The sequence below is a fragment of the Helicoverpa armigera genome, chromosome 29, assembly GCF_030705265.1.
Source record: "Helicoverpa armigera isolate CAAS_96S chromosome 29, ASM3070526v1, whole genome shotgun sequence".
NCBI lineage: Eukaryota > Metazoa > Arthropoda > Insecta > Lepidoptera > Noctuidae > Helicoverpa > Helicoverpa armigera.
In genome coordinates this window covers 2,538,193-2,562,771 of record NC_087148.1, presented here as the reverse complement: position 1 = coordinate 2,562,771, position 24,579 = coordinate 2,538,193, and the positions used below count along the sequence as shown (strand labels likewise).

The window sequence follows — 24,579 nt, the reverse complement described above, 5'->3', positions numbered from 1 at the left end:
TAAATTCAATATAATTTTATTTCGCCTAAATTAAAAATTAGTGTGCTTTGTTTCGCTATACAAAAGAAAGAACAAATATTACAAAGTCCAGTTAAAAATAATAAGACACGAAAAAAATATAAACTTAGAAATTATTTATAATAGTATTAAAATTAGTCTTTTCCGCTGATGGCAATAAATTTTAATATAAATAAAATGTTAAACTAGACATTTCTTCATAATTGTGGTACGAGTGTTCTATAAACACAATTGAGTCATATATTTACAAAAAATACAACTTACTTAAACATTTTTATATATCGCTGTCTCTGTCTAAAAACTGTGAAACATTAAAGTAAGACAGGGACAGAAATATTTACATTACCCAAAGGATTGCTTAGCAAGTAATATTAAATTAGCCAGAGGTTTAAAATAAGCGACTTTTTCAAACATGTAACAATGTCAAGATTATGTCAAAGACAAATTCAGTTTTGACAATATCCAGACATTTTTCTAGTATGTATATTTTTTCTGTGATACCTTACAATATTACCACAGTTTCAATATATTCTCCTGTAAACAGTTGTGAAGCTATGTACTAACGTTCGTAACAATGTCACTCACACACACATGTGCTCGATGCACGACACTCAGTACTGACAGCACCGAGCATTGATATACAAAAACCTAATATGCACAGTCTTATGCAAGCTTATGTTATTGCAAGTTCAACTTTACACGAATTGCTTAAAGTCGTGATTACAACGCACTGTAGTTAAAGCAATAAAATTTTACGACCGAAGTGGTAGGCTAGGACAAAGAAAATGAGCGCACAATTTTGAATGTTGCGCTCATTTGGTGATGACGTTTTTGAGACGTTGTGCATCTTGGGTTTTTTGCATATCAATGGCACCGAGAGAAGAACATAAAAGTTCGTCGATCCACATGCGTGTATGACTGTCATTTTTACGAAGGTAGCTTTACAACTATTTACAAGAAAATATATATCTAAATTGTGATATTACATACATCTTTGGACGCATATTTTAGTCGCTGACAAATTCCCAACAGTTTTCCCCTATAATTAAAATGATACACATAGAAAAAAAATACAAAACAGGTTTTTTAACTTTGTGACTTTTTTACATACAAACACAAACTTAGGTATTTACTTTATACTTACATGGTTTAAGTCGATATATTATTAAAGAAATGTGATTTCAAGTGTATTTAATATTCACATGGATATGACAATTTGTTTTGTAGTGTTAAATGCGCCATTTTGAATTTAGGTCCCACAAATGACAAGGGAGTTACGGGTAGTCAGAAGCCAGTAAGTCTGACACCAGTCTAACCAAGGAGTATCGGGTTGCCCGGGTAACTGGGTTGAGGTCAGATAGGCAGTCGCTCCTTGTAAAGCACTGGTACTTAGCTGAATCCGGTTAGACTGGAAGCCGACCCCAACATAGTTTGGGAAAAAGACTCGGAGAAAGAAGATTTTGAACTTCTTAATTTATTCGGTATTTATTTGTGAAAGTTTTAATAAATGCTTTATTATGGTGATATGTTGAACGAATGGTTTTTGTGAGTTTAGTGTATTAAAATAATTGAGGAATGGTTATACTTTCAGTCAAAAGTTTTAGTATCAATTTACAATAATATCAAAAATTTACTAATATTTTGATTAATTTAAAAGAAGTTAGAACTTCTAAAACATTTTTCAAATTCACTATGATAATTTATAAATATAAACAAATTATTAGTTGACGGATTAATCGATATACATTTTTTAAATGTTTAAAGACGTAAAGATATACATAATTTTATCATGTAATTAAATTTTGAAAAAATTCAATTATTTTGAATGTCAAAAGTTTTTATATACTTAATCAAAATGATATTATTGGCAAACAATCATTTGCTATTAATAAATTTAAAATTAAACATATTTGGAATGATAATTTAAATGCAAAAATTAATATTCAATCTTTTATTATTTCGCTCTTTACGGCGAATTTCACCATTAAAAATTACGCCTTGACTTAAGTCCACAGCTAGCATGATGTTCGCACACGGCGGTTGCAGTTTCGCGGACATTTTAGAAATGTTCGCATGCAATGTGTTACTGTTTGCTACAGCGAGTACACCAGAAGATACATTTGTGTGCGTTACAGTGCCGCAAGCTGGTAGAATCCCGCCAAGATCATTTAGAATTGAATGGCAATAAGGAAATATAGGAAAAATCCCCTGTAGGTTGTAAGCCTACATGCTTATAATTCCTTCAAATTATTTCCGAAATCAAAAAATGTGGACTCGACGATAAACTTTTTTCATAAAAAAAAGTTTTGTCTAAATCCTTAAGTATTTTTTTGTGTATCATGGAATCCATTTGGACGACCTTGCCAGAAAGGGCGTTGAGGTTAGGTATTCAAAATGCGAAAATTTGTTTGTAAATCTTTCAATACAAAATGACTACCAATTGAGATGATGGTAAGTAAGTGGCACATCTTATGTATTTCGAAAGGTATTTTTAATACTAACAGACGCGAGTACAACCGCAGAAAATAGTTTACAGATGAATTGCAAAAAATATGTTAATGATGAAATAAAATTTCGAGTTCTCCCATTTTTCAAAGAAACATTATTTTTTGACAAAATTCACCCAAAGATTTTTACACCAACAAAATACACGTTACATCCAAACGCCTGTAGTTCATATTTCAAAACACAGATGGCGTTGTTTTAAGTTTATAAATATTCAAGATGGCGGCGTCGCTACAAAACAGCGACTATCATTTTAAAAATTGACAAATGTAACTATTTCGACTTAGATTAGTATTTTATTTAATTTAAAATCGTTATTTACATTTTATATAACGTCATTCTCGATTCTGGGTTATGTCACTTTAGAAGCCTAGTTAATTTAAATAGAAAATATGTATTTTTATAACTGAGGTCTCGGGTCTAACGCCCGGACTGGGCCAAAATCGCTTTGTGTGTTTTAGAAACTTTCAGAAGTCGGCCCGGAGTCTGGAAGTTGGTGAATGGTGCACGAAAAAAATATATAATTAGATTTAAATAGGTATATGAATAAGTTAGGACACCAAAGAGATAGAAATATAAGAAAAGTCAGGTGAAAAAGTGATGCATATCTAGTATTTAAATTGATTAGGCTTTTAAATGACTTTTTCGACTTCCGATTGCACTCAAAAAGGTCTTATTATTTACTAAAGTTACTTAAATATCACTTTCTTTAACGATAAGCGACGTAAATCGATAAAACTAATCGACTTTTCATATCGATATTTTTATTTCGACTCGATTATTTGGTCGATTTTCTACCATGGACAGATGTAGTTTTCACAAATCGTTTTCACATTTAATAATAGTTAATTATTATTACTAGTACATTTTGGTTAAAACCTTCGTTAAAAAGGTCGATTTTGGTTACAACAATAATACCAAAGATTATAACGCTTATTTTTTAAAGTTCATACAATAAACCCGGTTCACAGTCACTACACATTTTTCCAAAAAACCACACACTTCTAGTCACAAAACACTTTTGAACCTCCAACATGATTTCTACCAAACGTTCACGGTTTCTACCAAAGTTTTCCCGGTTTCTACCAAAGTTTTATCCGTTTTCTACCAAAGTTTTATTGCTGTTTTTACCGCTACTAGCTCTCGTTACCGGGTTCCCTCGTATTTGGTGGTAGGCTCTGTGGTTGTGAGAACTGGTTAACCATCTTAGTCTGCATCATATTTAGTAGAATATCTGAGTATTGCTCTATTAAAGACATCGCTGGGTTGCTTGTGTTTGTTGCTTCTGAAATAGGAGAAAATAAATATAATGAGTATATTGAGTACATTTTGCAACGATTTTATCAAATACCAGCTTCCGCTCGCGGCTTTGTCCGCGTAATGTGTTAATAAAAAGTAGCCTATGTATCACCTATCTACATACCAAACAAATCGGTCCAGCCGTTTTTGCGTGAAAGAATAACAAACATACCTCCAAACATTCTCACAAACTTTAACATTTATAATGTTAGTAGGATTTATTACTTTAATACTGCTGAATACTGTGAACACAAGGGTAATATAATAATAGAAAGAACAAATGATTATTCCTTCTCCTCTTCCGTTTTCTGACCCCGACCCTACTCCTCAACGACTTTTTACTCTTCGATTTCTCTTTATCTCTCTAAACGACAGACTGCTTAATACTTGCAAATCTTTTTCACTCTCTCCCCTCCCTTTTTCCTATATTTCTCTTCCTTCCATCTCTTTACCTCTAGCTAGCCCAATCGCTTTCTCTTCCTCTCTCTCTTTCTTTCCTCACCTCACTCTTCCAACCTCCCAAAATACTTTCTCCCCCTTTCTTTTTTTCTTTATCGTTCTCCTTACCTTTAGACACAAGATGCTGCAGCTTATGCCTGGTGCTGTCGACATTGAGGTACTCTCCGTCAGTGGAGGACAGACTGCTGAGAGCTTGGTCTCCGTTCTGAGTGCGGGTGACGGCGCTTCGGAGGACTTTCTGAGTTTCTAGTATGGCTGCTTCTAGACCTGTGGTGGAAATTAATATGATTAATAATGTTAGGTTGTATTTTGACTTTATATAAGGCCGATATTAAACACAAATCATCCTTATCTTTATTTCCATCATCAATGAAAATTTTAATCTTTTTTTTGCGGTAATAAGTTCGGTAGTGCCGTATTACGATTTAAAAATATTGTTAACTGACTCTTTCTGCTTTATGAATATCTTTGTAAAAGTGTAATCAGAAGCGTATCTACCCTTATGCATGCTTATACCCCTTATTTACTTGTGACATCACAATTATATCTTTTTAAGTACTTCCTTATGTACTCTCCCTGTATACTCCCTTTTGTTCTCTGTTATGTACGCCAGTATACAGACATGGTAACCGGAGTACATAGAAAACGCACATAAGGGTGTTTCTTTATGTATTTTCCCCTCATATACCACCACCTCCACAACCTCTTTTAAGGGCTGGATCCGACTCTGACTGTGATATATAAAGGGTAGTTACCACTGATGTCAGCGGCAGCGTTGGGCTCCCGCTGCAAGCTGGCGTAGAGCTGCACCACCTTGCAGGCCGTCTTCATCAGAGCTGAACATAGCTGCGACGTTGATACTGTCACAAGTACATATATACACAGGAACTTACCACTGATGTCAGCGGCAGCGTTGGGCTCCCGCTGCAAGCTGGCATACAGCTGCACCACCTTGCAGGCCGTCTTCGTCAGCTGTTCCGTCAGAGCTGAACATAGCTGCGACGACGATACTGCGGGAATAATAAATAAAAGTTGATATAAGAAATAATATTATAAATCTGAAGAGTTTTTTCTTTTGAAGAAAGTTTGAAGTTTGAAGAAAGCCCCGAATAGAATATATCTGGGTGCACGGAGTAGCTCCATCAGGATGCGAATGAAACCGACGTATTCATCAAACTGGATGTATGTCTATGTTATTCCGAATAACAGCAGCTCTTATATTATTGTTTTTCTTCATTATTATGAAAGTTTTGATGTGATACAACTTTTAACCGACTAAAAAAGGAGGTTTTCAGTTTGACCTTTATGCATGTTTGTGTGCGATTATCTGATCAGCTGGCAGAGGCAATTTTGATGCAGTTTTCAACCTAGTATTGGCAGACTTGCGAGGTTTTAAGTAGACCTATTCCGAAGTCGGCTTTATTTTCTAGTAAAAAGTTTTTATTTCTTAATATTAATCTGTCCATGCAAATGCAGCATGCAGTTTTAGCTACTCATTTAATGAAAATCGATTTATCCTAAATCACACACCCCATATAATATAGTTAAATAAAATACATACAGTTAGCATCAGCAGGCGTCTCCTTAGGTCTCTGCCGTGTGTTGGAAGTCAGTCTGGCCGTCACTTCCCGCGCCTTCGCCGAAAGGTCGCGTTCGCTGCCGCTACGACCTGTAATGTAGGAAAATTATAAATATGGTATTCATTTATAGGTGGTTTTAGACCACTGGACTTTATTTCCAGAATTATTTTATTTATTTCTACTCTGTACTATAGATATAATAGATATAAATTTTAAGAAAGAGCTCATGAATAGGTCCATCGTTCTTAAAGTCAAGTAATGCTTGGCGCGGTCGACCAATGGAAGCAATCTTGTCAAGACGAGTTCCTCCGAGTTTCGAAAGGCTCGATAAACTGATAGGTCACGGTTTGAGAACCATTCTTATCAAGGATTGTTGGTGTAACTGGTTTGAGGTCCATCTGACCTATAAGGCAGTCGCTCCTTGTAAAACACGGGTACTCAGCTGCATTTGGTTAGACTGGAAGCCGACCCCAACATAGTTGATATGGCGGGAGATGATGACCTATATTGAAGTTGCCACTTTTTTGGAACCGCGCAACTATCTTGACGTTTCTTAAGCACCTGTGATAGGTCTATATGAAATAAAAACCTTTAACGTAAACTTACCGATCCTCCTCTGGCTGTGGTCAACAGAAGAAGCCCTAGGTCTTGCCACGGGACCCTCGCCGTTGTTTCTCTCGTCGGCTTCGGAGCTGGACTCCTCGTTAGCGCCGGTCGCAAGGCTCACTGTTAGGGAGGTCAGATAGGCAGACGCTCCTTGTAAAACACTGGTACTCAGCTGCATCTGGTTAGACTGGTAGCCAACCCCAACGTAGTTGGGAAAAGAATCGGAAGATGAAGTATTGAAGTTACCACATAAGCTTACCAATTGTTGCCCTGGTAACTGGGTTGAGGAGGTCACATAGGGCAGATGCTCCTTGTAAAACACTGGTACTCAGCTGCATCTGGTTAGAATGGAAGCCGGCCCCATCTTGATTGGGAAAAGGCTCGGGAGACGATGACCTATATTGAAGTTACCACATGAACTTACCAATTGTTGCCCTGGTAACTGGGTTGAGGAGGTCACATAGGACAGACACTCCTTGTGGCATACTAGTTCTCAGCTACCGGTTCGACTGGAAGCCGACCCCAACATAGTTGGTAAAGTCGGGAGATGATGGCCTATATTGAAGCTCGACGTTTCTTAACTTTTCTTAGCTTGTAGTAGGTCCATATGACATAAAAACCGTTGGCTTTGACGTAAACTTACCGATTCTCCTCTGGCTGTGGTCAACAGATGAAGCCCTAGGTCTTGCCACGGGACCCTCGCCGTTGTTTCTCTCGTCGGCTTCGGAGCTGGACTCCTCGTTAGCGCCGGTCGCAAGGCTCACTGTTAGATTAGGTGGTGTTAATATTGCGTGTAGTGTGCTGGGTTAACTTATTTTGAAGTTGGTTAAGACCTTTCAAGTACATGGCCTTTCAATGTGGGACTCAAAAGGCTTATATCGTATCGTAGTTCGAGCCAGAGAGTTAAACCCAGATTTCATCCAAGCGGATCGAAATGGAGAAGTTTTTAAACAAGCAATAGTATTTCTCCGCCAGGAATACTATGAATGAATAACGAATTCCTATTGGTTGGGTGTCTAAAAACTTCTCCATTCTGCTCCAATTTGGCGGACTCTGGGCCTAAACGAAAGCTCAGGAAATGGCATTAGTAGCGAGCCGCCATTAAGTTTGGCCCAAACTATTACATTGTAACTTTTGGCTATAATTGTAAGAGTATCTTGCACTGACACCACTGAGAAATATCGTGACAAAACTTGGACTTTAAAGTGATGCATGTTTTACGCACATGGTTTCTACGATATGAAAGTGTTTGTAATGTGTTGTGATTTTAGTAACATGTGAACTAACTACATAATCTAACTACATAGGGTCGGCACAGATATATCGGAGCGTAGAAGAAGAGCGTTTCTACTGTCAAACTATTATTGACATTGTCTTCATTAAAATAGTGTCTAAAATTAATTAGTTTAAGTGTGACATGGATAGGTATTCTAATACCTACGAAATCGACAGTATGGAATAGTTACTTAGGGCAGCACTACACTAATTTTCTAAATGTAAGTATGTATAATATGTGCGGTTTTACTTGCTTCTCAAGGAAAATTCTCCCAATAATAATAGCCTTTCTCCATTTCCAAACATCAATCCCTATTCCAAATTTTATGCAAATCACTTCACTTTTCCGTAAGAGCGTATCATACAGACAAACAGTCACATTTACCATTTAGCAAGCACGAATTCTTTACCATTCAATACAATTTCTTTTACAATGTACGCAAAAATTAAAACAATATCCATACCAATTTAACAGTGATAACAACGCTCTTATTTGCCATATATGCGCCAACCATTATTCTACTTCTAGAAGAATCTACCTCTACAACTACAGCTACACAATCTTACCCGCACTATAAGCGTTGGCCAGGCCTCGTCTCCTCGCAGTGTTAGCCGCGGCCTTGTTCATCGACGATATCGTGGGCCTCATGAGGCCTTGAGGCCTTGAGGATTGCTGGCGAGACGGTTGAGGATCGGATTCTGAGTCGCTCTGGGGAGAAAGAGTATTTGATTGGTTGTTAAGGAATAACAGTGGTGTGTAAGGAGGTAGTAAGATGGCTAGAGTAAGGTTTTGTTTCTTTAAGGTCTTTAAACAAAAGAAACCAGACTACCAAAGCGGAACGAACAGAGAAGATTTTAATCAACCAATACAATTTCATTATTCAAGCATCTAGACTCCATCCACTTTGTAGTATCCCTATTGTATTGGTTGTTTAAAAAACTCTTCCGCTGCGCTGGAACTTACACGTGTTTTCAAAACCGAGCATATATGGTTGTCTGAAACCATTCAGAGCTTTTTATCTTTAATTACTGCAAAATATATTTTTTTTTGTACGTGGCAAACAACTTACAAGTAGAAAACAAGATTCGACCCTCTACGTATTTGCACCTATGTTTTTCTTCTAATCGAGTGAGCTGCAGGTTAAATCACCTAACAAGCCTTAGTTAGGGTGCTTACATAAACACTTATAAAGAAACAGGTAAACAACCTGTTTCTTTATAAGTGAGTGAATAGGATTGTATTGAAATATTATACCTGCACTGATCGGTACCTACCCGTACAGGTTTGTCTGTACCGGCAACCTGTTTCTTTATGTAAGCACCCTTAGTGTCGAGAGTTTTCTCAAACCCGCCTGACGGCCTCTGACTTGGAATATTGGCTTTGGCTAGCTTATTCGAGTTATAATTCAGTTGATTATAACTAATATATTTTCTTCCATATTACCTGGTTGAGTACCCCAACACTGGAACTCCTAGTCATGTTAGACTTGTTGTTATACCGCGGCGCCGGTCGCACGAAGTTCCCCGGGGACTTACTGTTGTTGCCGTTTTGAGGCGTCGAAGGTTTTGAAGAAGCTGTGATGGAAGAATCGGGTTATTATCGGAGTTAAACTGAGGGGATCTTTAGGGTAATTTTGAAAATGGCTTCAAGATTATTGGTGATGGGTCACCTTTACTTTTATATATTGAAAATAATAATAAGTAACATGTTTTTGGGAGGCCAAAAGTCATTTCAAGCAATGCGTTATTTACTTAGTTATGTTTCTTATTGCTTGAAAAAAAAGCAGACAAATATGTCATGCGAAAGTAAATGAATTTATTTTCTTCTAAAAAAGGTAAGTATCTCTTAAATGAACTATATTGTTATTGTCAGACATAACCCATAATATAAAGAATTTAGAATTCAAAATACATATTAGTTTAGAAAATTCAAGAAATATTTTCTTAATAACTTTGTCAATAGAGCTATTTACAAAAGCAATATACAAGAGGTTAAAAAGTAATTATAATTTATTCTACATTATTGTTAATTTATATTAATTACTTTACGTTTAGGAACTACACTAAGATAAAAAAAGCATGCTAAAATATGTTATTGATAAGTGCAATTATAACATTAAGTACAACAAATAAAGTCTACGCTGTTTCGGCATTCCTGCAAACAATTAAAAAGATAGAAGAAATCGTAACAAATAGAAATAATGTTATCCAGATCAATTTTATGGCTGTGGTCTCGGTTTTCAAAGTAGTCAGCTGCGTAGGACATATTATAGTGCACGAGCATTTGCTTGGACACAGGTGCACTCACTATTCCTTCACTCTCGTAGCGCTATGGGACAAATACGTCAAGTGATGTCCAGTACATAAAAAACGTGTTTATTTCCCACTATTATTTATTCTAGAATGTGTTAGCAAATTACATATTTTATGTCTACAATTTTTATTCCATAAAGATGAGTAAGTACTGAACTATTAGTATGACATTATTTGTAAAGAAAACATGTCAAACTAATACACTATAGATAAAAATTTAATCGACTTGGTTAAACTAGCCCAAACCCGATTAACCCAACCCAAACCAGTTTAAACTAGCCCAAACCCGATTAAACCAGCCCAAACCAGTTAAAACCAATTTCTAGCGTACAACCAGTTTCCACCACCACCAAACGCACCTTGCGGTGTCCTCGGCGCCGGCATAGGTTTGGCGGCGAGGTCTGACAGAGAGATAGCTCGTCTCATACCGGTGGGCTCTTCCTCTCGGTCCGAAGCTGACAGTTGGTTGCGATTCGCTGATGACACGGTCGCTTATCAGTAACATGCGTTTATAGGAGGCTGAAGGTGTTTGGCTGACTTCAAAAAAAGGGTGATTTTTTTTTTGTTCAATATTTTGGTGACTTAATACTGTGTTTTTGTCAATTGTTTGGTTATATACTTTAGAACGCTTTTATAGTGTTTTGCAAGTTCACAGATTGATTTATTTGTGACTTTTTGAAGACACTAGTAAAACTATTTTGTGTATAATTGAAACTATACAGTGGATAATATATGATACATATCATCTATTTTGAATTGAATATAATATCGTATCGGCATCTAGATTTGCTCTTACAAAAATATACTATCAATAAATTATACTTTTCCACCATTCAGACTGCTATAATTAAGCACAACACAAACAAAAAATACACATCAAATCATGCATGCATAAAAAATCTCTGCATACGCCTAAAATCATGCATGCTGAAAAAAAACCTGAAAAAATATATAAAAAAGCCATGTGAAGTGACATGTCGTGAATCTGCCGTGCTGTATATAAAATATATATTATTTGCATAGACGTTTTTTGAAAATTTAATTTTAGTTTATTTAATTTTGGGCGAAATTCACAATATATCACATAATTTTGTGGTGTCATTTTTTGGTGCTTTATATTGGTCTTTTTAATATTCTTTAGCTTTTTTGCAGTAATTTAAATATGTTATCTCATGAAAGCGAGTCAGTGTGTAAATATACATGCACATTGTTTTTATATGACTCGGCGACTCGACCACTACTGAGCGCTCCCGAGCTTACACATACAATTCAATGAGCATGTTCATTTACACACAAAATTATGGCTAAAATTTTCTAGGGTCTTGGAATTATAGGTACCTATTTATGAGAATATTTAAGACCAATATCTTAACATCAAAAAATCTCCTACCAAAATCTAAAACGCAAATAAAAGGGACTATAACGACATCAAATAATTTGCCAAGAGCAGTCCCAAACCTTGCGTTGGCGAGAATTTCGACGGCAAAACCGGATTTTGGACAGGCACCCTTTTCGCTAAACAAGAACCCCTAGGCGAACCGTAAAGTACCGGTCTTATTTTATGCGGAAACAGACGGTTTTCCATACACAGACGCGGCGTAGGACCTCTTATGATCTTTCTAAATGGCGTCTTCGGTCTGTTAAAGCCGTAAAAAGATAGTCTTTTCGGGGAATTCGTGCAACTTGAACTGGTTGTGGACGATTCGTAATTTTCGCTGTCTAAGTGGACGTCTGTTTTCGGTATTACCATTTCGTTGTAAACTCTTTGCTTTAGACTTTTTGGTGGGACCCCTATTTCTGCTTGTATTGTGTTATTTAGTTTTACGTCTTCTACTGGTCCTGTGTTGCCGGCTTCGTTGGTTATGTCTCGTCCGACGGTAACTAGACCTCCTATCTGGTCCGAATCTAGAATGTCTGGTAGACTTAAGTTTCTTTTTATTTCTTTAGCATCTGAATTTGTATCAGTATCTGTATCAGCTTCTTCTAAAGTTAATGAAGCGAAGTTATGAACTGTTGACGATTGCTTAGTAGCAAGTTTTTCGAACTTTCTAGATAGGAGTTTCACAACACCTTTCCCGTCGTTTATATTGGCTTTCAAAGGTCTCATTCTCCATTCTTTGAGTATTTTCTCTTGTAGGATCCTCTTTTCTTCCATTTCCACTAATTTGTTTATTATCTCTATTTTCCTTTCGATGTTTTTGTATTTTTTTATTTCGTCGCTCATTTCTGGGGATATATTCTCTTTAGTTTCACTCTGTCGACTATGCGAAGGCCTTGATAAATCGTTTCTAGCTAGTTTTAAATTCAACTGATCTTTAGCCGTTTTGGCGTATAGTTTATTATCCTGTTCCGCATAATAGTCTAAAGAATCTTTAGCAAAATCATTTGCGTCAACATCTAAAGAATCCATGCTGACTTGTTTTAATCTTTCCATTCGTTGCATCGCGTAAACTTCTAAACTATCCATTTGTATTTCAGACTTATTTTCGTTTACATCTTTTTCTTTGACAAAAACGTCAAAATGTTTCTCACTATTATCAGGTTCTACGTTTGAATTCGCATCTTCTGGCTTCTTATTGGCTAAATAGTTTTTATTATGTAAACCGTCTAATTTCGCTTTATATTGAGACGATATTGATGACGTCAGTCCTGATTTTTCTATGCCAGCTTTGAGTCTATTATTCATTTTAACTGAAGACGTTCTTTTGATAGGTTTCGGAGGCTTATGAGGTACAAACTCCATAGTTATTTTAGTATTATTATTTTTTTGTCCAGAACCTCTTTCAAGACTTTTTGTAGCGTTATTATATTTGCCGTTAGATTTTTCTTTGTTCAACTGATTCTTATTAACTTTAGTTTGTGTGTTCTTTCTTATTTGCTCTTCGAATTTCTCCAAATTCTTCTGCACATGCGAGTTTCGTTTCTCCATCAAATTTTTCAAAGGATTTGGTTTAGAAGCCGGTTCTAACACGACTTCAAAACTGCAACTTTTAGATTTGACCATAGCATTTTGTTCACAACCTTGCATCTCACTCTTGTATTTATCAGCGAATTTTGGCTGTAAAGATTTGCTAGTATTCACCATATAATCAGTCTTATTCAACCGTGGTATTTCATCACTCAGTTTCTTCTCTTTATTATACTGCTGGATATTATTTCCGTCGAAATAATACGCAATATTCTTAGCTGGAGGAGGTTGTTTTGAAGATGAATCGTATAAACTCTTAGATCTAGTAACAGTTTTATGTCCGTCAACTGGGATGTCAAAACCGTACACTTTCGCAGCTGGTTTTGGAGTCGTAGTAACAGTATTTGGCTTACTTTCTCTGTAATTAGGACTAGAAGCATCTCCTAAGTAATTGTTATACATGTATCCGAAATAAGCGTTGTTTGGACTTGATCCATAACTCTTTGAAGTATTATCAAATTCGTAACAGCTTTTGCTGTTCCTTGGCATGCTTTGATTTTTCTGTTGTTTCTTAGGCTTAGCTCCATCAAATAACATTTCTAAAGGAGCACTTTTAGTGCATTCTGAATCATCAGATAAAACACTTTCTAGAGAATTACAATTAGTTCTGCAAAGTTGGTTTTCGTTATCCAAAAAGTCGTCTGATAAAACAGATTCTTGACTACAACTGTTTTTCATATATTTCTTTTGGTTTAAGAAGAAACTTGCACTGCTATGTCTATGGTTTTCTAAATAATCAGTTTCGTGTATATTTTCGTACGAGCAATTTTGTGAGTCGTTCAAATTGTACCGACTGCCGTCAAACTTAGCTTGTTGGAAGGCTACCTCATTACCATACTTTAAGAAAATCTCATTGGAGATACTAGAACAGTTAGAATTATCACTCAAAACTGATTCATTGGATCTAGTGATGCATCTCTTAGTTAAAACACTTTGGCATCGATACATATTAGGGTTGTACTTCATCGAATCTTCATCGATATCGTCTAGATTCGAAGGCATATTCCTAGGTAATGTGGAACTCTTCTGATTGGCTATATACGCAGGCTTTGCTGGTACCACAGGCTTTTCTCCTCCATAAATTTCATAGTTCGAAACAGCTCTTCTTGGTAGATTTTTTGTGTGTTTCTTACAAACCTTTTTGGAGAACAATTTGTTTTTGCAACTAGCGTCTTGGCTTAAGCTACAGTCTTCTAAGGAGTCTGACGAAAAATTACCATCGTCCTTTTCTTTAGTAGGTTTCAAATCAAGGTCATCCTGACCTCTAGCAACATCATACTCATCTAAATCACCATATTTCTTAGTAATTTCAGCAATCATTTTCTCTGTATCTGACTTTATAGTATCAACTATACTTTTACCGCTATCTCTCATACTTTTACCGTCAAAACCTACAAAGAAACTTAAAGAATTACGTTTTTTGGGGTCTAGAGAATTCGTATCAGTTTTTTGATTTTGCTGATTCGCTTTATCAGCCCATTTGCACTCTTCAGAAACTGGTGAAACTGGACAAGACTTGTAATTCTTAAATATACTTCGAGCTGGCTTCGTAGACTTAGGTACAACTGGTTTCTCATCATTCTTAGTCAAGTTTAAGGTAAAATTTCTCGGCTTAGGTTCTTTTTCGGGAAATAGACGGTTAAAGACTTTAGTTGGAGCTGGTTTTTTCATGTCTACTACGAAAGCTAGAGGCTTTTGAGGCTGCTGCTCTTTAAAGACCATAGGTTTTGTATCGAAAGGAATATAATGCATGTTTCGTCTATCATTTTGAGTTGTACCTACATTTCCATGAGGTGGTACGTAGGGTGCTGCGTTATCTAAATAATCTGGTATAATTTTGTGGTTTAAATTCGCAGGTATAGCATAAGGGTTCTTGTTTCGATAATCGAGGTAAGGGTTTAAGCTGTCAAAATAGTTCGAATTGAGACTGTCCAAGTTTTCTTCGGGACATGGTACAATTCCTGGTCAGCGTTAAGGGAATAATTCGTGTTTGTTAGTATATAGCGATGATGATGTTATTTATAAACGCTTTAAAATTAATTTTGGTAAAAAAAAACATGTTCTATTTTTAATATCTTTCTTTTTTATATGTTCTGTTTGAAGTATATTATTGATACAAGCGTTTATAAATAATATTGAATGATGTCACACATTATTAAAATCACACATCTCGGTGTTTCAAATTTTATGGATGTTTTTAATATTTTCTTTAGCTTTATTTTGTAGGATATTGAGCATTTATTAGTTACCTATAGTTGATATTAAAATATAATAAATGTATATGTATGTTCCTCTTTCACGCAAAACTACCACATAGATTTTGATGAAACTTGGCAGTAATACGGTGTTTTACCCGTGTGCGCAGAGTCAATTCCATAGAGCACAGGAGAAACCTCTGACGGAAACCAGTTTCACTATCCCACATAACTTTATCACTTAAACATTACTCTTGACACGTACTTACATATTTTATTTATGTATAATTTTTTGATTAATTGTATGACCATGTGTCACACGCGTGAATAAATGTAGTATCTATTTATACACATATTTTATCTATTTATGTATATTTTTTTTTTCTTAGACCATACATTTTACAACGACAAATTCCCAGATCTTCCACGACGAATTTTCGACATAAAATTAATTATATTAAATGCTCAATATCTTCAACAAAATCATCTAGCTTGATATACAAGAAGTGAAGCAACTCACCATAAGGCCTGGAATTGGATGGGATAGCCATAGAAACTGGACGGTTGCGTCTTGAGCTATCCTTTTCAGGAATGTATGATAAATCTGTTGTGGACTGACTGGATTTTAAGTTGGATCGGAACGCCACCTGGTGGGAGAAATTAAATAATTTACATACATATTGTTTTTGATATAATTTTCACCATGGAGGACAAAATAACTAGCGGAGATGTCATAACGCAAAATCTCCTAAGAAAGTAGCGCGACAACATGCGAGGCGAGGGGGACGAGGAACGTTATTAGCTTCGCCCTCATACGCTTTCTCTTTGGAACCCGCCCATTTTTTTAACCTAAATTTACAATTAACCAAAAACAATCTTTGACAGGTGTCTCAAGGTATCCGAACTTATCGTTGGTTATAGTAACTGATCACGCTTACCGTATGTTACTTGATCTAGGAGAAGGCACCTGACCTACCTACTTTATGGCATTTCCGCCTATCTTCCCTTCCTCCGTGGTACAATCAAAAATGTTTCCTATTTATTATTATTATAATACTCACGCTCTCCAACTGCCTCCTAGTTTCCAATATCCTCCTATTGAGCTCCTCCCTCCGTCTGGCGGCCTCGGGGTCGGGGGTGCGCGGGGTGCGGGGCGCCGGAGACGGACGCGGGGGCGGCGCCGGGGCCCGGGATAGGTGCTGCGCTGATAATGATGTGTTGCCTGCGGAAGGGGGAAGATTGATTTAGTAAATTATTCATCATCATCATCAGCCTATCGCAGTCCACTGCTGGACATAGGCCTCTCCAAGTGCACGCCACAAAATAAATTATTAAAAATCACTAATTTTGGACCTATCAACTCATTAAAACATAAAATTAGTAATAATAATAACAACAAAATTTACAGTCAATAGCCAAGAGCCTCGACGAACACCTCATAAGGCTCTCGTTGGGCGGCTGGATCAAGAGACTGATTCAGAAGGCAGTACTCCTTGATACGGCGCGTATTATGAGGAGGTTTCTGTCTCTGGGACAATAACCACCGGTACCTTGAATCCTGTGTCTGATATCCATGGCCGTGTGTTTAATATTTTAAAATACGAAAAATATGTTGTAAAATCCCGCCTTGGGTGCAGCAGCGTGAGGTAGTGTAAGACTCTTACTAACCCACCATGTTCCTTCTCGCTGCTTTGGCCCCACTGGGGACAGTGACACATACCTCAAAAACAAAAAAAAAACAAATTTCTTTCCATGAGTAATCCTGACCCCTGATCATCAAATGACCCCGCTGTGGGTTAGCAGCTTGAGGGAGACTCTTACTGACTAACAACCATCATGTTTCTTCTGAAGCCAGGGTCCGTTAACTCTTTCGAACTATCCCGTCCCAGTGGGCCCTATTGGGGACATAATAACGTACCTCCGGTTAAAGTGGCTTCCATCTCAGCGCCACTGAGGCTGTCGAAGGCAGACTTGATGTACTTCTCGCGCCGCCCGGCCGTGTCCAGTGACTCACACGAACCGGAGAGTGGGTTGCGTTCTGTGTTGTCGCCCGATGGGGTTGAAACCTGTGGAGAATGATTATTTAGTACATGAGTTATTATGGCCGCTATTTATGTAGTAGTTGAGTAATAGAAATCAAGTTATTTTCTATTATTTAGGTACGAGCTTTTATGGTTTGCGGATGGTGATTAAAAGTATCCTAATGTCCTTTTTTTTAACGACGTCATAAATCATCAAATGACCCCTCCCTCCCCTGTGGGTTAGCAGCGGTGAGGGAGTGTCAGACTCTTACTGACCGTCAACCGTCGTGTTCCATCGTAGGCCTTTTATGTAGCAGGGCCGCGGTAACCCGCGCGAACAATCCCGCAGCCCCGGCAGGCCTTGGCCCTGCTGTGCCCTGCTCGGGTTGCTGACATCTCTTTGAGGAGCTATTCTATGTATTTTCTCCGACTTAATATATCTAAATCCTTCACTAATTTTTAACCTATATCAGACCAGCCGCTTTTGAGGCATATTTTATTTATTTATTGAAACTCCCGTCCCGAAGCTCTTCAGCATATACCAGCATACTACACATTACCTCATCATCATCAGAGTCCTGAGGAGTGCCGCTGAGCTTGGTGTGAGGGGGGGGCAGTTCCAGCCGCGCCTCTCCCGTCCACCGCTTAGAGCGACGCATTGATTCCCGAAGCTCTTCAGCGTCCATTGCGTTTACCATGAATTCACTGGAAAGGAAAATAAAAGTTCGTAAAATAGACAACATTACTACAAATATTATAAAGAGAAAATAATCGACTGATTGTTTGTCCGACGCGAAAGGGTCCCGAAACTTCTGAACCGATTTTAAAAATTATTTTTTATTTATTTTATCTCGGTACGGGAAGTAGTTCCCCCGGGACGCGGGAACACGGCTAGATTATTCATCATAAAAGAAACATAGGCTACTGTTCATCCAGGAACGGTGAGTATTTCTCTGGGGATGCAAGTGAAACCGCCGCGAACAACAACTATATTTTAAAAGAACGCAAATCTGCATAAAAGAGTTACATTCTCACTAATAGATAGATTAACATATGAAAATGTTTTATTGTCATCAAATCTCATGGGACTAAGGACACAATGCTATCCAAAATTCAACCTTCCCCCAATGACCCAAGATCTAAATTCACCCAGCAACTCACCCAGGCGTCTCATCATCATTATTGCCAGGATAGTAGGTAGTCCTGTTGCCGCGCTCCGAAGACGAGGTCCTCTCGCCATCGGATATGTCTTCTATATCACCGTCGTGTTCTGTCGACTCCTGGTCCTGGAAGTGGTGGAAAGTCCTAGATGAATAATATTGGGTTATGATGTTAGCTGGTTGTATCAAGCAGCAATGATGGTTGATGATGGTTGACAGGATTAGTCAGCAGCCTTGCCTTTTCCAAAGCTGTGTTGGGGTCGGCTTCCAGTTTTGAACGTCTTAAACAGTCGTATGCTAAGTATGGGTCCGTTCAGACATACCGGCTCGGAGAGGAGAGCAAATTCTTAACACGTTGAACATTGAGTACTTAGTATTTGAGTTAAGGTTTATTTTTGCATGCGCACTGCTTTTGTCATTAAGAATGCTCGAAGGCGCTCGGTGTGAAATAATAAGAGGAGCCGACCGGCTCCGATCGTGTAGTTTTTCTCGGTCTTGCTGACGTTTGGCTCCAATAGCATTCACGCAGCCGATCGGAGCCGACTCCGGTCTGTGTGAAAAGAAAATTTGCGCACCGATGCTCTCCGAGCCGGTCTATCTGAACGGACCCTAAACGTGCCACATGAAGCGACTGCTTGTCTGAACTCAACCCTACCAGTTACCCCGACAACCCGATACCCCGTTTTTTATCATAGGAAGCTACTGTTTAAAATAACAACCCAAAATACATGTTATTTAAATCTAACTTTCCCTAGTAACTTACCTTAGTCCACCCAAAAAATTTCAATAAATAATAAGGCCCAAATTCATCGATAACATAAACGTCAGTTTTCTTACAACAACACTAACATTTTTACATTAAATTTCGTTGTAAGACAAACGGCCGTTTACAATATCGATGAAACTGGGTCCTTCATAAACAAAAATTGTAAGCACAAAAGTGAAAAATAAAAATTAGAAAAAAAAAGAAACAAAAATAAAATCGCACCTCATACTTAAAACTGCCGAGCGACGAATCGTCGGTGTGGTGTCGCGTCCGCGTCTCAGTCGCGCGACTTTTCGACAAATTAATCGTAACCTAACGTCGACAAACATAAAACAACATAAATATAGGTGCTTAATATTAAAATACGGGTGTTTGAAGAATAATTATGTTAGTTTAAAACATTTTAAATTAATATATACTCTGACCAGCGGTTGGACTCGTACAATATTTTGTAACTTTACTGAAATATGCGAAAATATAATTTTAATCATCATAATAAGCCTATTTATAGCCCTTTTATACACAGGCCTCAAAAACGTAATTGTATTTTTAGATCAAACAAATATTAACCAAAAGACATTTCATGTTGGCCAACTTTGATTTTCTTTTAAATAAACGAGTTACCATAATTATTCTTCATCAATACTCATGCAAGTAGTAAAATGCGTGTAAATTAACCATGATTCCGTAAAAAAACCATTATTTAATTAAATTCAAAATAATGAAATCAAACGTCATATCAAGATTATTTCTCTTTGTAAAGTTATATCTTCTCTTTGTAAAGGTATATTCAACTATAATATAAGGCGAAAAAAATCATATCTTTTGACGGAATCATAAAAAAATAATAAGTTAAAATTATATAACTGTTACGGCAAACACACAAGAAGCTCACAAAATAAAGCGAACAACACAATGCAAAAAGCCATGCTAATATGATGCTTACGACCCGCAAACTGCAAAGTTTTAGTCGGCCGATAGTTTGTTTGGGCTCATAAATCAGTATGAAGATGAATGGTAGTACGCACATTACAACGTTCAAGTATTTAGCCGGTATCGAACCGAACGGGCCAACTTTCTACCGACAGTTTACTCTGCAGTGTACGGGGTATCTCTAAATAAACATGCACATAACAACATAAACAAATGAATGTACTCTGAAATAAACTATATGTCCCACTGGATATCTGCGGCATCATCATTCTTTCGACCCCTAAACAAAACTGAACGCAAGAACCCTGGCACTAACCGTTTATTTAATGTAGCTAAAAAGGATTTTCAGAAACAAGTTTTTTCAGAAAGATTTGTTAAGGAATTTACAAGACAGCGTTCTCAGTGAAACCGCGAGATAAGTCGTCCTTATATCATCATCACATCTATGTCTAGATACAAAGTCTTAACTTATGTATTTTGTCCAATACTTACTCTCAAAATTAGCGCGACTAAAAAACTCATTTTAAAATACGAGCGTGAATAAATACTACAAACTAGAACGTGTAAAACACACGCGCACACTGCGATAATTTAGTACTACTAAATTTAATTCAAATAAATATACTAGAAATACTATATTTTGATAATCTTCTACAAATATCGCGTGACAAAAATCTATATTAGCGAAACATCACAAAAGCTAATGAGAGTAATGATTGAATAACCAAATACGAGACAGTCAATGATGCGTAACAACAACAAAACTATTGAGGATGAACATCTAAAAAACAGTCAAAAAACATCACAAAAGCCATACAAAATGAAAAAAAAAACAGAAAAAATGCAAAAAAATAAAAAAAAAAACCTTTTCAACCCTCGGAGATATTGTGAGAATATCGTATGTTTTTCTCATGGTCGCATCGAAATTCCTGAACAGAGCTTCGACTCGAGGCAGTTGAGATAAATTCAGCGACTTCGGTCTCTATTATAATTCACCATAACCAGTTAAAATGGCCTATTTTTTTATCATTATTTTTACCCTTTTTTTTCAAAAAAAAAAATATCTCCTTTATCTTTTGAAAGTCGTTAGTAAAAAAATCCAATTCAACTGGGTTTTTAGTAAAATTTAGTTGGGAGGGTAAAAATAAAGAAAAAAATTATTAAACCATTCACAAAAATGAAAAAAAAAGAGAAACAAGTTAAAATATAAGGGAAAAATATGTTTGAAAGTATGATAGAGTTTGTACAAATATAAGAAACATTGCTGTCAAAATTCATAAAAAAAATATTTACTGATACCGAATAATGAAAAGTACCTATAGTTTTAGAGTCTATAGGTCTATAGATTCTTCAAATCTAACCTCACAAACTCCATCATAATTCACAAGTAAAATAATAATAAAAAACAGTCAACAACAAAAGTTAATTACTGATATCTACTCAGATAAGAGGGGGTTCTTAATATTAAATCTTTTCTTCACACTTTTAAAGTATGTATAGTTATCGGCACGGATATTGAGCTCTCGGTGGAAGAGTGGGGATCGCTTTGCGCACTGTACACTTAAGGGAATAAACCAATAAATCGCTTCTGCTCAGGTGAAGGTCAGGGCTCAATATCCTTGCCGATAACTATAAGTATCTCTAAAATCTTGAAAATGGACCAAAGTTTTCTTTTAAAGTCAAACTTAAATAAATAACCAATAACTTTTGCCGCCGACTGTACACATAGTAAACGTTTTCAAACTACCAACACCACGCCATCACCGTATGAGTGATTGCACATACAATATTATTTACTTAACAACGGCTATTTTATGGCTATAATTTATATTGCCAATGTAAAATGTATCTAAAGAGGTATACTTAAAGTCCATATTTGAATAATATTATGTTTACCGAGCCTTTGGACTTTAGGCTTTGGAACCCAGGCTGTCCAGATATAGTTTGCCTAGCCGACTTCCAGTCTAACCATATGCAGCTGAGTACCAGTGTTTTACAAGGAGCGCCTGCCTATCTGACCCCCTCAACCCTGTTACCAGGGCAACACGATGCTTTATCCCCAAACAAAATTTATTTTCTCAGAAATAATCAGGTCTTACATAATTTACACATCTTATTATTTCTTATAGCCATAGAATATCCATCATCAGACATAAACTTGTGACTGTGGGGTTACTATTCTAAAATGTGTAAAAATATATTTTTTATTTATTGTGTGAGCTATAGTTACATATTTTTAAACTTTTGAAACTATTTCACTACTTGTGAAAGCTTTCGTTACCTGCTAAAAAGTGATTTTAATTAAACGGTCTTTCATTAAACTAATTTCTACCCTAATCCAAAAATAACATAAAAATACATATTTATACCAAAATACTAAACCTAAATATATTTCACATAAAACCACTATATCAATACACTAAAATCTAATATACTTTGACGCCTGATCGATGTTCTTTTATATATGCTTTATGTTTAAATATATTTTGTAACCAATATTTTATTTTTAGTTTTGTATAAAGAGAAGTAGTTTAAATTTGTATATATAGTGTGTACATTGTATAATATATTATTCATATAAAACAACACAAATACCCCCCACAGTCACCCCTCTACACACAAACACACAGACACACAAACAAACATGTAACTAACCTGTTTGACACTGGTGGCGTCTTTTCTCTTCTCTATGTATCGAGTGTCGGTGCCGCTGTCCAGTGAACTGTCTTTAGAACCGTCGGAGTCGCCGCGTTTTTCTGTTAAAAATAATAAAATTGCTAGAATAAAATACGACCTTCTTGCCCTTTAGAACCTGAGTATAAACTAGGAATAAGTAAGTAATGCATCTATTGCAGATTTTGACTTATGATAATAAACACCAAATCATTGAAAGCTATTCTTGGGAAAATGTTCTTATTTCGGTGTTTTGAACTTTTCAATCCAAAGTTTTTTTTTAATATAAATATAGTGATTTAATATAGTTTTTGTAATAATTTGTCGATTCGATTTAGCTCTTTTACACTGCAGACTAAACTATCTGGCTTTAGTTGACCCGATAGTTTGCTGAGAGTTTATTTTAAATTTTAAACGAATCAAACTTTTAGTAAGTCGTACATCACTGCATCAGTTTGTCTATCTATAGTAATATGTTACTAAAGTTTGCCAACTAAGGGAGCTTTTAATGAAAATTGTGTAATTTGTCTGAGATATTTTTTTCTTTAAAAACCATAAGTTAAGACTAATGTTCTTACCAGTATTAGGATTAATCCTAGTGGCCCACTTCCCTCTAGCAGGCGGGTCGGGAGCGGGTGATTCGCCGGCCACCGCCTCGTCGCCTAAACTCTTCTTAGCCCACGTTGGTAGACGCCCGATGCGGAGACTGGAGATACGAGGAATAAAGTTTTATATAAGTACAGAAAAAAATATATTTTACTTACCTAACAAATAAAACGCGTTACATACAACATCAACGAACTCCAAAAACATGCCATATCTGAATTATTGGGAATTTTACTTTTTTATGTCCCATTTTATTAGGTTTATTTTTTTCATTCATTTGCTTTCACGCAAAAACGACTAAACCGTTTGGTTGAAATATGGCACAGAGATTACAGAGATCAACATTTATCTCTGTCTGTAAAGTACCTTTGTGGTTTTATATCCGCAAGTTTTAATTAACCTAGACAAATTATATAAAAATACTAGCTTTCGCCAGCATCCCGTCAGAATCACTCCGCGAACCCTGACAAAATGTGTCGGTAATGGATCTCACAAGACGGGGCTAAAAGTACCTATAATTTTTTTTTATATCGCTAAAGTTATCACGGATATTGAGCTCTCGGCGGAAGAGTGGGGATCGCTTTGCTTTCGCTTTTTTTGTACACATAAGGCAATAAACCAATAAATCACTTCTGCGCAGGTGAAGGTCAGGGCTCAATATCCGTGCCGATGATTATACTATTACATATTATAATATTATATTATCAAAAAAAAAACTTTAATAAAAACTCACGTATAATCAGGTACAACGGGAGTGGTGAACTTGTTTTCCTCATAAGGCAACTCCCGAGGCGGCGACCCGAAGTGCGAGTCACTCTCGCTGTCCAAGCCTGACATGCCGTTACTGGGCGCTGTGACTTTCCTGAAATAGATCTCGATTTGTAGTGAAAATATGATAATAAAGGTGTTGCGGCTGATTATCGGCCAGGGCGGCTGATGATCAGCCAACTGCGCAGGACATATTATAGTGCACAAGCATTAGACAGAAACAGGTGCACTCACTATATCTTCACTCTCATAGCGCGATGGTATTCCACCGGAGAGAGATCATGATAAATTGATAATCAGTATATTGGAATAGTTCACTGGTATCTCAGCTGCATTCTATAAGACTAGAAGCCGACCCCAAGATATTAGGGAAAACACTTCATGAAATGTTCAAATTACAGCCGGGCCCCGGCAATTTAAAGTGCCTTCGGAAA

General features: G+C 36.6%; 1 protein-coding gene across 4 annotated transcripts in view; it reads right to left on the bottom strand.

Annotated features, from left to right (window-relative positions):
• Positions 1–24,579, bottom strand: part of LOC110377737 (mitogen-activated protein kinase-binding protein 1) — a 138,720-nt gene continuing 114,141 nt past the window's right edge. For 2 of the 4 annotated variants that reach the window (XM_064042750.1, XM_064042751.1), the window contains 19 exons: positions 24,111–24,239; positions 23,350–23,477; positions 22,754–22,854; positions 20,964–21,080; positions 19,388–19,477; positions 18,401–18,525; positions 17,800–17,944; positions 17,137–17,284; positions 16,280–16,440; positions 15,739–15,865; positions 11,514–14,984; positions 9,187–9,317; positions 8,310–8,451; positions 7,111–7,230; positions 5,843–5,950; positions 5,233–5,291; positions 5,037–5,094; positions 4,390–4,548; positions 1–3,808 (listed from right to left, as the gene is read on the bottom strand). In XM_064042750.1, the coding sequence (XP_063898820.1) occupies positions 3,660–3,808; positions 4,390–4,548; positions 5,037–5,094; positions 5,233–5,291; positions 5,843–5,950; positions 7,111–7,230; positions 8,310–8,451; positions 9,187–9,317; positions 11,514–14,984; positions 15,739–15,865; positions 16,280–16,440; positions 17,137–17,284; positions 17,800–17,944; positions 18,401–18,525; positions 19,388–19,477; positions 20,964–21,080; positions 22,754–22,854; positions 23,350–23,477; positions 24,111–24,239 (5,668 nt within the window). In that variant the 3' untranslated portion in view covers positions 1–3,659. Of the gene's footprint in view, positions 3,809–4,389; positions 4,549–5,036; positions 5,095–5,232; positions 5,292–5,842; positions 5,951–7,110; positions 7,231–8,309; positions 8,452–9,186; positions 9,318–10,414; positions 10,532–11,513; positions 14,985–15,738; positions 15,866–16,279; positions 16,441–17,136; positions 17,285–17,799; positions 17,945–18,400; positions 18,526–19,387; positions 19,478–20,963; positions 21,081–22,753; positions 22,855–23,349; positions 23,478–24,110; positions 24,240–24,579 lie in introns of all 4 variants that reach the window. The other 2 variants (XM_064042752.1, XM_064042753.1) reach the window with 2 other exon arrangements.